Raw genomic sequence first — 16,127 nt, 5'->3', positions numbered from 1 at the left:
TAGAGTAATAATAGTTAGTTGCTTAGGTCTATTGGTAACTTTAGAGATTTAAAAGTTAAGCCTCAAAAAAATTCTAGTCTAAAAAAATTTAAAAAAGTCTAATTTTATAACAACAAAATGTCATAATTTTAAAGTGTTTGTAAATAAGAAATATTTGAATTTTTTTTAAATTATTAATTAAAAATCGCCATTTAACTAAAAAAACGCGTTTTTTTCTCGATAATGGCTTTTGGGGCTTAATTTCTGTTTTCCGTTTAAGAATTTAATTTAATTTTTGCAAGTCAGCCATCTAGTGTTTATCATTGCATGAAACAGAACACAAAAAGTAACCTTTCCTATTTTAAGTCAGCTGATCACATTAATAATCTGAAATTTATTCTTCGTTATAAAACAAAAAGCTTAATTACATGAATGGCGCATAGTTTTGACTAAGATAGCAAGTTTTAGTTAAAATTTAAAATCATAGATTACATTATAACATTAAACTGTTTTTTAGTTAATTTTTGTTAAAAAATAAACACAAAAACAAAGAAATCTGAAAATGTTTCGTTCGAAATCAGCCTTCGAAAAAGTTTTAGGTAATTTTAAATACGATTGATTCAATTGAGATTTAAAAATTTAATATTTAAAGGTTTAAAAGGAATCAAATTATTTCTAAGCCTCCAAACAGTCCTTTTTTATCTGTTTATAAAAATTTTACTTGTTTCTTTAAAATTTAAGTATGTCATTCACTATCGACTATCATATTGTTATACAATTGTTCTATTTTGCAAATTTATTTATTACTAATTAATGAGTGTTTGTTTAATAAAATTTAAAGGTCATCATTAAGTTTTTTAAATTTTAGTCAATCATACTCGGCAGCGTGATGTAGTGGTAAGAACACTTGCTACACCACACATGATGTTGTGGGTTTAATCCCCACTGATCTCATGCTGTAGCGCCCTTGATTAAGGCACTATAAACGGTAAAAGCTCCTGCTGAGCCAGCACTTAATCAGCAGTATAATTATCAGGCAATTATAATCTATAATATCTCAAACTGCCATAGGCAACTCGAGACTGGGTTAGAGTAACTAATGTTAAACTATGTTTAAGTCGCACATTAGACTTTTCCACATTAAGGATAAAGATATATACAAAAAAATATATATCATGGTATCAATAACTTAAGAACGGTTTAAGAATTAATTATTATTAGTTTATTACTTATATTTAGTAATTGTTTGTTTATTCAATAATGAATATCTCTATTTAACATTTTGTCTGTCTATTATGATAATTGTAATTTAAAAACATATAATAATAAAAAATAATTTTTGATTGTTTATTAATTCAAATGCTTAATTATTTAATAAAAGGTATATAGGGGTATTACTTTTAGGCCAATAAAATTTGATCCGATGGTTATCCTTTTAATATCAACTTAAAACTGGGACAAAAAATAATTATTTGTTTTGTTTATTATCAACATTTAAAAACTTGTTTGTTTATTTAAAATTAAAGATTATTTTCAGCATTTAAAATTTGGTGTAATGTATATGTAATACCAATAAAGGATAAATGAGTTAAAATTTCAATTTTCTTTTTGTTTGTAACAATAAAATTTCTAATTGATTAGTGAAATTTAAGAAATAGTGTTATTAAATTTTTAGGTATATTTTGTTGTTCAGTTACAATAAGACAAATGGTAGTAGGGCAAAACCCTACTATTTAAGCTAATAATGAAAAACCTAATATTTAATCTAATAATTTATTTTCTTTTTTTAATTAAGCACTGCTCATGCTTAAACTGATTTACCTGTAAAGATTTATGTTAAAAGTAATCATATGATTTTAAATCATATTTTAATTGTCAAATAAATCTAGTTTGTTAATTTGTTACTGCTGAAAGTTTTTGTTAAAGAATCAAAAATTTTATAAACAAACCTTATATACTGCAAAATTTGGTTTGTTATCAGAAATGAAAACTGTCTAATTGCCATAATTGAAGTTTATTTAAAAGATTAAAGCAAAAAATTATTGTTTTTTCACCAACATTAAATAAAATAAAACAAAATTTCAAGATAAATCGACTTCCAATCTTCTTCTGGAGCCGGACCTCGATGGGATGTTGCAGATGTGTGACATGATTAGAGGAGGAGATGTGAAGCCTAGGGAGGCAGCATCCTTGATTAAAACAAGAGTCCTGGAGGAGAAAAATCCTCATGTTCAATTCTTTGTTATTAGTGTGAGTTACATATATTATAAATTAAATTTTCGATTCAAGTAAACTTATAAGTTAGTTTCGTTCAAACTATTTTTAGTCATATTTTTCCTAATGGTGATACTTAATTTTATTTATTTTTTTAACTTTAAAGTAACTAGAAAATTCCAATACCATTATAATAATATAATTATAGTATATATATAATTTTTAATGACACAGGTGTAAATGGTGTTAACTCTCAACCTATAAATATTGTCAACCCTGCAAAGCCCAAAATGAATAGGTGTAACAAATGCTACCTCATGTTTAGACATAAGAACTCACCTTTTTTACATCTAGAATAAATAGATTTAACAATATTACAATTTTAATAACAATTTGTAACAGGTTTTAGACACAGTTATGAAAAATTGTGGAGAATCAATTCACTCTGAAGTAATAACTGAATCTTTCATGGAACAAGTTAAGGATCTTGTTAGGGTAAGTACTTTTCCACTTTAAAATTTTATTTGTTATCTTTAAATTAATTTAAATCTTTTGTTAAAAGCTTTATGTATTTACCCAAAAAAAAAAAACTTGGTTTAGTAAAAAATATTTCAATATTAAGCGTGCTAACATTTAGTTACTTTTCGATATTTTTTTACTTTAAAGAACACGAAAGCTGATAATGTAAAAAACTTGCTGCTAGAAATTATCCAAGCTTGGGGAGTCGGATTTAAAAACAAATCAGACTACAAAGTTGCTGTCAACCTTTACAATGTTATGAAGGCCGAAGGTAGTCAATATTTTTTTTATTTTGTGTCCGACCCAAGGTGATTTATTTTATGTTTACTTTGGAAAGGATGTGTTGTGTTGTTATAGCCATTTATAAAGGCCTGGTCTGAGGGTGGATAATGTGGCATCGATGCAAAAACTTTGAGTATGATGTTGTGACTGGTACTATATTTGACACTGATACTACCAGACTGTAATCAATGTTCTTGTAAAAATAACATGATTTATTTTATTCTTACTAATAATAAGGTTAACTAAAAATATCCATAACTTAGTTGGTATTTTGTTTCCAAATTACCATTAGTTTTTCATAAGCGCCGACTTCGTATAAATTTACGGGGGGCGGGGGATTTTTATGACGTCATTAGACAGCGTATAAATAAAAGGAATTATAGCGAAATAAAAAGCCTTGTGTGTAAATTAGAGATTAAAAAAGTATCAAGAATCTATGCGCGTCATTTTAAAAACAGATGTATAATACTCGCTAAGAAATATAGTTTTATTCGGCTGTTTTTACTAATTACTTTTTATTTTTTCAAAACTAAAAAAACAACAAAAAATTAAAAAAATGGTACATTTTATACTCAAAAAACACTTAAAACAAACAAAAACACATTAACGATAAGCAGGTTTGCTTCATGCAAACGCGTTTTTTCGAATGTCATTTTTTGAAATAAATTCATTTATTAGTTCAGTTTTGTTTAATTTGTCCACAATTTCTTTATGTGAAGATAAAACACATGCATGATTAAGACGTTTTTGCGTCATTGTTGTTCGTAGATAGGTTTTCACTCTACGCAAAGTACTAAACGAACGTTCAGCTTCACATGATGTGCAGGGCAAAGTTAAATAAAGTTTTAAAATAGTGGCAATGCTTGGAAAAAATGCTTGAAGAGAGTCAGTATCACGAAACAACTTTGTTAAATTTTCAGGTGTAACCACATCGTCCAAACCTTTGTGTATTTTGTAAGATTTAAATTGGGTAATTTCCGTAGCAAGGGCGTCATATTGTAAATCAGGAAATCCTTTTTCCACTTCTTCTTTAGAAATTTGTAAGTTGCCCGACAGTAGATTTTCCATAGTTTCTACTGTTTGTAAACTGTCGGCTTCGTACCGAGTTAAAAGGGAAGAAGAAGCGCAAGTTAAAATGTCTACATATATTTTTTTGTAATAGTCTTCAACAGTGGTTGTATCATTGGAAGATCGGCAGCGACTTATTCTAATAGAAGGTAGATTTATTTTTAAACACACTGCAGCTTCTTTGACACTATTAAAAAACTCACTTGCGTTTACGATAGAACCAGCGTCGGCAGATATAACATCAATCAAATTCCCCAGTAACGACTTGCATTTTCCAATCGAAATACCCTTTTTTGTATAACGACATGTACAAGATTAAAAGAAATTAGTAAACGTTGGAATAAACGAATCATAAAATATGTAGAAAAAGTTTCTAACAACGATAGTAGTGACCTGGCCTTATTTTTTGTCAATATATCAGCGTCGTTGGTTTTTGACACTTCATGCAGCCAATCAAGTATTCCTTCATAATTTTGCAAGAAGGCATTAACAGCAGGAAGGCGCAAAACCCAACGAGTTGGGCAAAGGGGTCGCAGTGTTAAAGTATGCTCTTCGTTACCCAACACAAATTCCTCAAACATTGCAAGTCGTTTGGGCGAGCCTTTAATAAATTTTACAGTGGCATTTAAGGCATTTAATGCGTTCATGCCATCATGACTTGCGTTAAAAGCATCTTGCACTACCAAGTTAAGTTGGTGACCTGCGCAATAAACATAGGAAGCCAGTGGGTTTTCCTCCTTAAACAAGGCCTGCAAACCCCGCAAATGGCCTCTCATATTAGCTGCGCCGTCATAGGCTTGTCCTCTACAATCACGAATATCAATCCCCAACGAGAGCAATGCGGACTTAATTACAATAAACAATGATTTTGCATTGGTCTTAACGACACAGTGCATTCCTAAAAAATCTTCGTAGATGTTGTAGGACGAATCCACATAGCGAACACAAATAGAAAGTTGTTCTTTGCACGACAAATCGGTCGTTTCATCAGCAATCAGGCTAAAGAATTTTGCATTTTTAACCCTTTGCACTATCACACGCAATACTTTATGGGCGCACATTTCCAAAATTTCATTTTGTATGTCGTGGCTCATCCATTTATACCTATAATGTCTATCAAGCCAGGTTTTGACATGCGAACTGTGGCCTTTTAAAACATTCATAAAAACTTGAAGATTTGAACTTTCATCTGTGTGGCCTCTTAATGCTTGTCCTTGGCGTGCTAAATTTAAAATAACATCGAAAATTGCATCAAGCGCCTTTCTATTTTCTGCATTAGTTTTGTTTGTGATTAAACGCATTTTGCCAATTAAATCAGTGCCGCTTTTTCCTGAGTTAAATATTTTTGAAGTGTGACAATCTTTGTGGTATGTACTAGTAGCATGTTTGTCAAATGCATATTTTCCCTTTTTCCAGTTTCTGTACCCGGTAATCCATATGCCACCCTTAGCCTGAAGTATTCGCTTCGTATTTTGAGATACCTTCCCAGTTTGAAATGCCCACGTACATATTTCGCATTTTGCTACATCCAGAAGCTCGTCGTATAAAATCCAAGGATGATCTTTTTTCCAACTACTTTGAAATTTTCTATGATCAACACTTTTACCGAGGTTTGATGAAGTCGAAGGTGCAGTACTACCAGTTTCTTCTATTAAATCTTGCGACTCGTCTATTTGTATTTCTGAATCTACTACATTTTGTTTCAATTTTTTTGGCAAAGGTGTAAAAAAAGAATCAATACGCTTGCTAGATTGTTTTTTAGACATGCTTTCTTTGCATAATACTGGTATAAAATGACTAAGTTTTATATTAAATTTTAAAAGTGGACAATTGCGTTTGGTCATTATATTCAGAAACCCCGCTGCTCGGCTTGGCTTCTCACGCTGTGCATAATTACGCATTTCCATTAATCTTTCGATATTTTAAATGGCATTTATAAGTTACGCACGAATTTTTAAAAACAATAATAAACAACGGGAATTAATATATTAACGCTTTTTGGTAGTTTAAATTACGTATTTTCCGTTTTTAGTCAGGGAAAGCCCCTTTAGCCTAAAAAACATGGGGGGCGGTGCCCCTCTGCCCCCCTAGAAGTCGGCGCCCCTGAGTTTTATAATGGTCAAAATTAAAACAGCTAAATGCTTGTACGATGTAATTGATGTCGCCCTATTCTAGTCTTAAAAGTTTGCCTCCTAGAAGTATAACTAACTCAAAAAATCTTCAATTCAATATATATAATTTAGCTTTTTATTTATATAATTTAGCGTTTTTATTTTTTTAGGTTACTCATTTCCTGCCATATCTAATACACCTGATATGTTTAAGTCTGAGAAGGTTGGTATAAATTATACATTTCTTATTGTTTGTAATTTATTTTCAATCTGTTATAACAACTGTTACATGTTGTAAACAAATAAATTATTTTGTTTACTTGTCACTAGTTACATATATTTTTTTACCTTTGTTAATTTGCAACAACAATTGGAATTAAACCCATATCTTTTTGTACCACAAAAAAAATTAAAACTTTTGTTTTACTTGTCCAAATTGTAAAATAATTAATAAAACATTTTTACTAGGTAATTAATTTTTGTTACAGGCACCAACTTGGAGTGAAGGGGACGAATGTCAGAAATGTAAAACTGAGTTTGGTATTGTGCAAAGAAAGGTATTTTCCATGTGACATTTTAAGACATAAACTTTTAATGTATTTACAACATACACACAGTTTAACAGAGTTAAGTGTAGTTACCTGTATATTATGTTACTTATATTAGCGGATTAAATTGCAGTTATAACTCTAAACTAAACTGCAAAAAATATAAGGCCAAAAATGGTTTTATTTTTACACCACAAACCACTTCCTAAATGTTTTTTAGAACGTTTTTGTTTGATGAAACACTATAAGTGCTGTTGTATTAACTTAACAGGTCCCTTGTTTTATAATCCTTGGCCAATTTTTTTAAGTTTGTTCAAATAAAAATAATGTGACAAAATAAAGTTAATTTTTAACTTTTTTTACAGCATCACTGTAGAGCTTGTGGTGGAATATTTTGTAACAAATGCACAAGCAAGCAAGCTATTATTCCAAAGTTTGGAATCGAAAAGGAAGTTAGAGTTTGTGATTCCTGCTATCATGACCTTACTAAGTAATTCTTGCCTAAATTGTACTTTTTAATTGCCCACTTTCTAGGCCGCATTTTAATTGTTATAATTTACTTGCAGACCACAAATAGCAGTTTTTTATGTTTTAAGCTACGTTATAGACAGATTTATTTGGTGATTTTTAGTACTGTGGATTTGGTTACAAGCTGTACCAATCCTGTGTTGGTTTGGACAGTTTGGAATATCAATTATCCTTAACAAACCTGCTGATTGGGGTTTATCTTAACAAAAGCTTGTACTAGCTATATCATTTTACTCAAAGGTGCTATGGAAGCAGTGGGAATTAAACCCACGATCTTATATTGTGAAGCCAAGTATTCGAACCACTAACCCATGTCACCACTTTAAGAATTTTTTTTACATCCCAATGATGGAAGTAACTTTTGTTACCCACAATTAGTGTTAAATTGCTATTTTTAAATTTATTAACCTAGTTTTGACACATAGTCTGTAATTTTTGGTTTGATAAGTGTCAGTGAATATATATTGGCTGATGGCTTATTACTTAGACATGCTGTAACATGTCAAGAGCGAAGCTCAGATTTTTAACATTAAGTAAAATATATTGCCTCAACAACTGTTTTAAGTTGTCGGTATAGTTTGTGTGTTGTAATAAATAAAAATATTCAGAAAAAGCAAGACAACTGGATCATCAGAGAGTGATCTTCCAGCTGAATATTTGAACAGTTCACTTTCAAAACAAAGCCAGGTTGGATTAAAATTTTTGTGAAATTATATATTTAATATTAAAACACTTATTTTGTCAAAATTAAAGGTAAATATTGTTGTTCTAAAAAAATTGTGTTATTAAGATTTAGAATTTTTGTTATTGTTTTTATTTCCTGCATGCACATTGCACCTTTTTTAATAACTGTCACTTGATAAAAATCTTTTAATTGAAACGTCATTTTATGTACAATGAGACATTTTTTATTAAACCAATAACCCTATTATCTAAGAAATGTCCTTAAAATTTCATAAAAATTTTAACCTAAATTTTGGTTTTCGGTTAAATGGTTTTTTGATAATATGGGCACATACTGTTTTTTAACTATTTAAAAATGACAAAGCCCCTTATTTAAATGTTTAAAAATTGTTTTAGACATACCAATTTTTTTGTAATCTTTCTTCTAGGAGCCTCCAAAACATGATGAAGCTCAACTAAAAGAAGAGGAGGAGCTTCAACTTGCTCTTGCACTTTCATTGGATGAACAGGAAAACAAACATCGAATTAGAAATGAGTATGCTTCAGTGAACAAGGTCACTAAAGTTCAGCCGCAACAACAACAGCAGCAGCAGCAGCAGCAACAACAAGTTCATGAAGTTGTAAGTTAATTTACATTTTTTACATTAAATTAATTTAATGATTTTTTCGAATTTTTAAAATTAAAATCAACTCAATGATTGGTTGCCCCAGTGGCTGCAATTTACTTGTTGTAATAAGGTTGTAACTAACTTTTGCATTCACTTAACCACTACAAATGTAAGTTTTTGATTTTAAAGGTTTTTTATTTTGGTCATCATTCATTAAGTTGTATTCTAGTTAAATTAGTTAAATGGGTGCCTCTTATTTTTTGCAGATGACACTTTTTATTTTAGAATTAAAGAAGTTGGGCATATATATATATTTATAGATAGATAGAATATGTAGATTACAGTAATTAACAGTTAATGTGTTAAAAAGAAATAATTTGAATCACTTAAAACCTAATAAAATTGGTTAAAAAAGAAAAATTATCCAAATTAATATAAAAATGATAAACTTTAAAATGTTTTTTAAAAGTTATATTTTAAAAATTTAATATCTTTTAAGACATGTAATTCTTATTTCTAACCCTGTGTTAAGTTTTTTTGCCCTGCTGTGATATCACACTTGAGTGATTGTTTAAACAAAGTAGATTGTTTGTGCCTTGAAGCTTATCCTTCATATGGTGAATAAAAAAATACTAATTGGAAGTTATTATACTGAAGTTTAAGTTATAAGATTTGTTAGTACTTGTTTTAAGTTTTAAATGGTAGATGTACATTTTAATATAATTGTATAGATAAAATAATATTTTAAATATATATGTATAAAGATATACAATTTAGTTTAGGGTGGATTTATAACTGAAAAATATATTAATTTTAATGTAATGTTATAACGTAAGTAAGGTAAGTTAAATTATGAATAATATTAGGTTTTACCTTGCATAGGGCTTATATATATATATTATACTAAATATAGCTTTAATTTGTAAGTTAAAATAATATTATAGTAAGTTGAATATATTATACTAAATTTAGCTTTAATTTGTAATAATTATGTATGTAAGTTAAAGTATTTTTTTTTAAATTTGCTGTATAGTTTTAAATAACGTGACTTAATATAAAAGCAAAATTATCAATATTACTATTCCAAGGTTTTAATGACTTAAATTTAAGAATCTTTCATTAGTATTATATATTTTATTGTTTAAATCATTTTATTTTTACTAAATTTTAATATGACCCAAACTTTGTATAAATTGTTACAAACATAATAAGTGAATATTTTAATAAACCTAAAGACTTGAATTGTAGTTAGTGTGATTTTACGAGCTTTTATGTTTTGGGTATTTTAGGTAAGTAGTCAACGTGGCAATTACTAATGTCAAGTTATCAATAATACTGGTGTAATCGTTAAACCACCCTAAGCTTTTAGAAAATAGACATTGGTAAATTAAAAAAAAAACCTACACCAAATTAAAAAACTGCCAAAAATTACCCTTATTTATCCCCCCCTACCCATCCCTTACTTCTGTTCGGGGGTTTAGTTTTTTGTCTAAAATGTTGCTTACGTTAATAATATTATTTAGGATCCTGAGCAGGACCCCGATCTTGCGAGATATTTGAATCGATCTTATTGGGATAAAAAGAAGGAAAATCAGGATCAACAATCTAATAAGGTCTTAGAAAATTTTTTTATAATTTACAACTCTCTGCTTTTAAAATTTCTCTGCTTACTAATTAAAATAGGAGTAAAAAAATTATATTTATAACATTTTTAATATTTTTAGGAGAAATCAAGTAAGAAAAAGATGAATAGTGAAGAAGTGGAGGTTCAGGAGAAAGTTGATCCTCAAGTTCAAGAAAATAATAAGGAAGAGGAGGTAGTTTATTTTATTTGTATCACATTTTATCTTTTTCTTAAAACTAAACTGTTTGTTTAGATCTGATAGATATTTTATTCTGAAAATTTTTTTTTTAAATATTTAACAAAACCTAATGCTTTATTATTATTATTAAGCTAACTGGTTTTTATATACAAAAAATTGGTAATTTAAATTTGTTTTAGTATCAAAATTTTATTTGCACTTATAGTTTGAGGAAAATGTTGAAAGCCAATATTTTAAGACAGTCTTTCTATTTTTATAGCAACTGCAAACAAGTGACATGCCAAATCATGAGGAACTTCTTCAGAACCTCAGGACCAGCGTGGAGATCTTTACAAACCGGATGCGGTCAGATCAAATGAGGGGAAGATCGATTGCAAATGACTCTGCAGTCCAGTCATTGTTCCAAAGCATCAATAATACTCATCCGGAGTTAATTAAGTTGATGAATGAGTTGGAGGAGAAAAGATGTAAGCAACAAAATTTTTCTTACAAAAATAATATATATAAAGAATTTATGGCAATTTTATAAATATTTTATGAAACTTTGAATATCCTAATCCTTGATGTAAGAGGTTGACTTTATAGCCTGAACTTCAAGAAACACTTGTCTCCCCAACCTAATCTCTAGTTGAATTTGACAGTTTGGGATAATGAAACTGCAGATTGGTTTTAGACTTAGCAAAAGTTAATAGGGCTTTAAAACAGTTGTGATAAAATAAATGACATCAAGTTGTAAAGCCGAAGGTTCTATTTTCTTTAACATACCCTTGACTTAAAAATATAAAATGAAAATACTGCTTAGGTTTATTTAAAAAATAGTTTGTTTAAAAAATAACATGTATAATCTTAAGATAACCGATTAGGTATTGTTTAAATTACTATATATATAAAATAAATAAAAAAATAAAAAATCAAATTTATTTATATAGTTTTTTTTCCACAGTGCACCAGGAAGCTCTACAGGATAAACTGGCACAAATTAAAGATGCAAGGGCTGCGTTGGATGCCCTAAGAACAGAACATCAACTTAAACTTCAACGACAAGCAGAAGAAGCTGAACGGCAACGCCAAATTCAAATGGCTCAAAAACTTGAAGTCATGCGACAGAAAAAACAGGTTTGTTTTTGGTCAAATATATTTTTGTGTCTAATAAATTTGAATGTGTTTACGATTATTTATCTACCTATTTTCTGTATTCACGTTTATCTACCCATTTTCTGTATCCATGTCAATTGGAGATTTTTCGGAAAACCAAAATACCAATGTATCCGCCCATATTCTCGAAATTTATTTTGTCAATTGCACACTTTTCGGAAAACCAAAGTATCAACATTTTATTTAAATTTAGGTCAACATTATTTTTAGAAATTAGATAGCATTTTTTAAGGTTGATAAAAAACGTTCTTGATATATGCCATTTACAGGCAGGCAAGTGGTTTTTTATCAAAAGTCCATTCAGCAAAATGATTTTCAGTAGTATATAAATAACCCATTTGGTGAACATTTAAAAAGGGCACTAAACATCATATGTCCATATGTTTGGACCTTAGTTTGAAACCCACTGCTACCATGTTACATCAGACTTGGTAAAGGTGCTTATTGTACCAACACTTATCAAAACAATAACCTTCGGCTTTGTCCGAGCTGTCTTATAATAGCATTGCTTAGCTTAAAGTTGTAATTTTTTCATCAATTAAACTAACTAGTAATATCAAGAATATCAATATATATCTCTTGTGTAGGAATATTTGGCTTATCAGCGACAAATGGCATTGCAACGAATGGCTGAGCAAGAATCAGCTCGACAAGCAAGGTTAGAACAACAAAAACAATTTATTCAACAACGTGCAATGCAACCTTCTATGCTTATTGCTGGCTACAACACCCAGGTAGTTTTTATTTATGAAGATAAAGTATTTTCGAATTGTTACAGTTGTTTTTGTTTTTTCAAACAGTTATTGTTCAATTTTTAATTTATTTAATAGAACTAGTCAGTTGCTTGCCCTAAGAGCTGCATTTTGGTTGTTGTTAATGGTCGCAGCTTGCAATATTTGCTCTTGATAATTTACCCATGCACAGCAAACCACATTTTTTTGTATTGGAGGCTTATTACAGATGTTAATTTTATCTGATATGGAAGATTATATGAAAATAACATATTAGTGTAATATACCGGTCATGGCAGTGGGCTACAAGCCGAAAGTATTGGTTACAGCTATACCAATAACCTGCTATTTGTCCTTGAGTCTGGCGTTTACGTATATTTTAAACACGTCACAATATCACATCCTTCCCTGATAAAAATAAAAAAACTTATTACTTTAAAGTGATACAAAATATAACATATTTATGGTAGTAGTTTAATATATTCATTAAAGGTTTAAAGGCATGTGAAAACAAATGGTGAAGTTTTTTATGTGTTTTTTGTTTAAGTACATGGCAAACCAGCAGCCTGGTGATGCAACAATGGGACAACAACAAAAACAGCAACAACAACCACAACAGTTTCAACAATATAATTATCAACAAAACATGGGGCCACCCCAAGTTCAACAACAGTCACAACAACAACCACAACAACAAAATATGGTGCAACATTTTTTTACGTGATTGTACTAAATTTGGCTTAAAATTAATTTGATTGTCAGCTTTTGAGCAATCTTGAAATCTAGAAAAATAACCAATTAAATTAATAACAGAATTACACACAACCTAACAATTATGGCCAACCCAGTAACTATGGAATGCAGGGATATGATCAAAATTTTTCCCAGGTTAAGATTTTAATTTTATATTGTTTAAACTTATTTAAATAAGGATTAAACTTATTAATTTGTTAAATACTAATTTAATTTAAATTATGTTAAGATTTGTTGTTGCAATGGCATCTGTGGTTAATTTTTAAAATCTTTGAATTCAATAATTATTAATATTTTCTTAATTTTATTAAAAATATGTTTGGTGACTTAATTTTTATCTTAAGATTTGAAATAAAGTAAAAACTATTGTAAATTGTAATTAAAAAAAATTTAGGGTAATACTGGTCAAACTGTTGGACAACCGATGATGATGTCATCAAATATGGGTAAGCGCTCTTGCTTGTGTTGTGAAAATAAATTGTTAGCTTTTTTGTTATTTTAAATGATAAATAATTGTATATTACTTATTAAGGCTTGGAAGACTTGAATTGGCTTCAATTTATTTTCATTAGCAGTAAAAGCCAAAAAAATAACTTCACAAGACCAATAATATCACTAATTTAATATGTTTTAAGTTAACAAGGACATTGGTTAGGACAGGACTTACTAAGTTTAACCTGTTAAGTTAGCTTTCCAACATCTTTGTTTAATAAAAAATCTATAGCATTTTTATTTCTTAAAGACTTTAAAAAAGTGTTATTAAATTTAGATACTTATAACATGGGAGGAATGGCAAACAACTTGCCCCAACAACAGCCACAACAGGTCATTCTCATTTAATTATTTCCATAAACATTTTGTCATTAAATGATTAAAAATTAAATTAAAAAAAACTAAAAAAAAAATTTATTATTTATAAGGTGATGGCCACTGCACCTCCTCCCACCCCCCAACCAACACCAACCCCACAACAACAAACATCTCCCATTCAACATATTGATCCCAACCTATACAACCAGCAACAACAACAGCAATATTATCAACAACATGCACCGCAGGTATGGTATTATTGTAATTGTTTGTAAAAATTTTTTTTATACAAATAAAGAATAAAAAAAAGAATATAGAATATTTTTAATTTATTTTTTGGTTTTTAAAGTTTAAAAATTTGAGTGAAAAGAATATTCTTTTTAGGAAATGCAAAATCAGCAACAAATTTCTTCGGAGCAAAATCAAAATCTTTTAATTTCTTTTGATTAAACTTTGGTGAAACTTTGGTGATCATTTTTTGCGTTTTCATTCTAAGGAAGAAATATTTTAGTAAATTTTTTTTTTTTGATGTTTTACATAGCTAAAGACAATTTATATATTTCTGATTAATTTTGGTATGCTTTAATTGTTTAAATTTGTGTATTTACAAAAACGGAAAATATAACATGACGCTAAATTATAACGCCACTTTTTTGCAAGTAAATAAACAGTGAAAAATAAATATTATAATTTATAATTGATAATTAATTTTTTAAAACTTGGTATTCTACTTGCAAGTTTCAAATATAAATATCAAATATTAGTATACATGTATGCCTAAAATTTAAAAATTAGTAAATAATACATATTTAATATTATCTTTTACTAATATTCACGCAATGGAGAACATTTCTTTACTTTTAAGATTAAAAGGTTAGAATGTTTAGGACCATAATTAAAAAAAAATTGTTAATGACTAAAATTTAGAGTGCAGGCAAGTGTTAATATTAAATAACTGCAATGAGTAAATTGTCGTCTAAAAATATTATACTTTGCATGCCTATAGCGCAGATACTGGTAACATAAGCTCGACCAGAAAAACGCATTTTGCCGCCGGATGTAACAGTAAGTCTTAAACCAGAAAACGTGATAACTGTAGCTCTATAAAAGGACTAGTCGAAAATATTTTAACTAACTTCTAGTTAGCTAGTTCATAGTTTTGTATTAGTGTAAGGTAGCTGTTGCTATTGCATTTATTTAGCTATAAACAGTGTTATAAAAAATACTTATGCTTTAAAACGCTGATTTTTAAGGACGTTGTAAATGGTTGATTTTGAATTTATATTTTCCATTTATTACATAGTTTATTATTTTTTAAATAAGGAGTCGAAGTCAAGCCATGAGTTATTACATTTTAGTCGAGTCATAATAGTGACATCACAAAGGTTTGTTTTTACACAAACATCGTGTACCAACGTGGAGTTTGTTTATAATAAGAAATTGGTAAAATGTTTTTTAGGGATGGAAAATTTGTGTTTTTCATTTTTTTCTACTATCAATTTTACGAACTAAGAAGAACCGAAGTCACAAACGTACTTTGATTTACTGTTACTATAATAAACGCTTTCTAAAGCGCAGTAAGTGTTTATAACCTGGTTTAGACTCACTTTTAAATGTCAATTTGCAACGAAACGGCATTTAAATTACATTTAATTTATTTGGACAAGTAGTTTGTTGTGTATATTGTTTGTTGTAGTAAATATTTTGTGACATTATATTCCGAATCTCACGCAGCCATAGGGTTGGAATAAAATTCTTTAATGTGTTAAAAAACCAACATGTTCAAAATTTAGACAAACGCTATCAACAAGTTATGGTTAAAAAAACTTACTTAACCCATATTAATCAACTGATCTTAGTTTAAAAAACGACCTTTTAAGTGTAAAAGAAAGACGGTGTGGTCGTATGGCGTCATAATAAAAGTGAGCACTAAAAATTCGGGGAATTCGCAATTTTTTTTTTCTTGGTAAGTTAAGCATATCAGGCTTACAAGAAAAAACGAGACCTAGGCACTCGATAAAATCAGAAACTATTTGCAGTAGCGTACGGATTGTTTTTATTTGTTTAAATGCTAGAATGTAGAAACTTTATTGTTAGTAAATTATTTGTTTAATTAAGAATTTTTGCAAATAATTTAATTTGTCAGGATTGCACGCAGATAATTTGCCAGGGTTGCACGCAGATAATTTGTTGGGGTTGCACGCAGTCTTTGTGTTTTAGTACAACAAGCTTTGGCTAAATTTATTTGTTAACAGACTATTTTTAAACACCTTTTCTACTTAATTATATGTAGTTATTGTGCTTTGATAAACTT

General features: G+C 28.9%; 1 protein-coding gene across 1 annotated transcript; it reads left to right on the top strand.

The window, feature by feature from the left end:
- Window positions 1-494: 494 nt before the first annotated feature.
- LOC145751989 (hepatocyte growth factor-regulated tyrosine kinase substrate-like) lies at window positions 495-14,497 on the top strand. Its single transcript, XM_082568170.1, has 20 exons — window positions 495-578; window positions 2,066-2,229; window positions 2,596-2,688; window positions 2,860-2,983; window positions 6,344-6,396; window positions 6,662-6,730; window positions 7,087-7,211; window positions 7,858-7,936; window positions 8,362-8,553; window positions 10,065-10,154; window positions 10,266-10,358; window positions 10,624-10,831; window positions 11,308-11,480; window positions 12,107-12,253; window positions 12,798-12,953; window positions 13,064-13,138; window positions 13,398-13,449; window positions 13,773-13,828; window positions 13,924-14,061; window positions 14,198-14,497. The coding sequence occupies exons 1-20, from the start codon at window positions 542-544 to the stop codon at window positions 14,261-14,263; spliced, it is 2,190 nt and encodes a 729-aa protein (XP_082424296.1). The 5' UTR covers window positions 495-541; the 3' UTR covers window positions 14,264-14,497.
- Window positions 14,498-16,127: the final 1,630 nt, after the last annotated feature.

Source organism: Corella eumyota, chromosome 5 (assembly GCF_963082875.1).
Source record: "Corella eumyota chromosome 5, kaCorEumy4.1, whole genome shotgun sequence".
In the NCBI taxonomy this organism is placed as follows: Eukaryota; Metazoa; Chordata; class Ascidiacea; order Phlebobranchia; family Corellidae; genus Corella; species Corella eumyota.
The sequence above is the reverse complement of the archived record's forward strand: the minus strand, read 5'-3'. Positions and strand labels throughout refer to the sequence as shown.

Coding starts and splice junctions, on each gene's coding strand:
- LOC145751989 (XM_082568170.1), top strand. CDS start 542: ATGTTTCGTTCGAAATCAGCCTTCGAAAAAGTTTTAG. Junction 2,230..2,595: donor TTCAATTCTTTGTTATTAGT/GTGAGTTACATA, acceptor AATTTGTAACAG/GTTTTAGACACAGTTATGAA. Junction 7,937..8,361: donor CACTTTCAAAACAAAGCCAG/GTTGGATTAAAA, acceptor TCTTTCTTCTAG/GAGCCTCCAAAACATGATGA.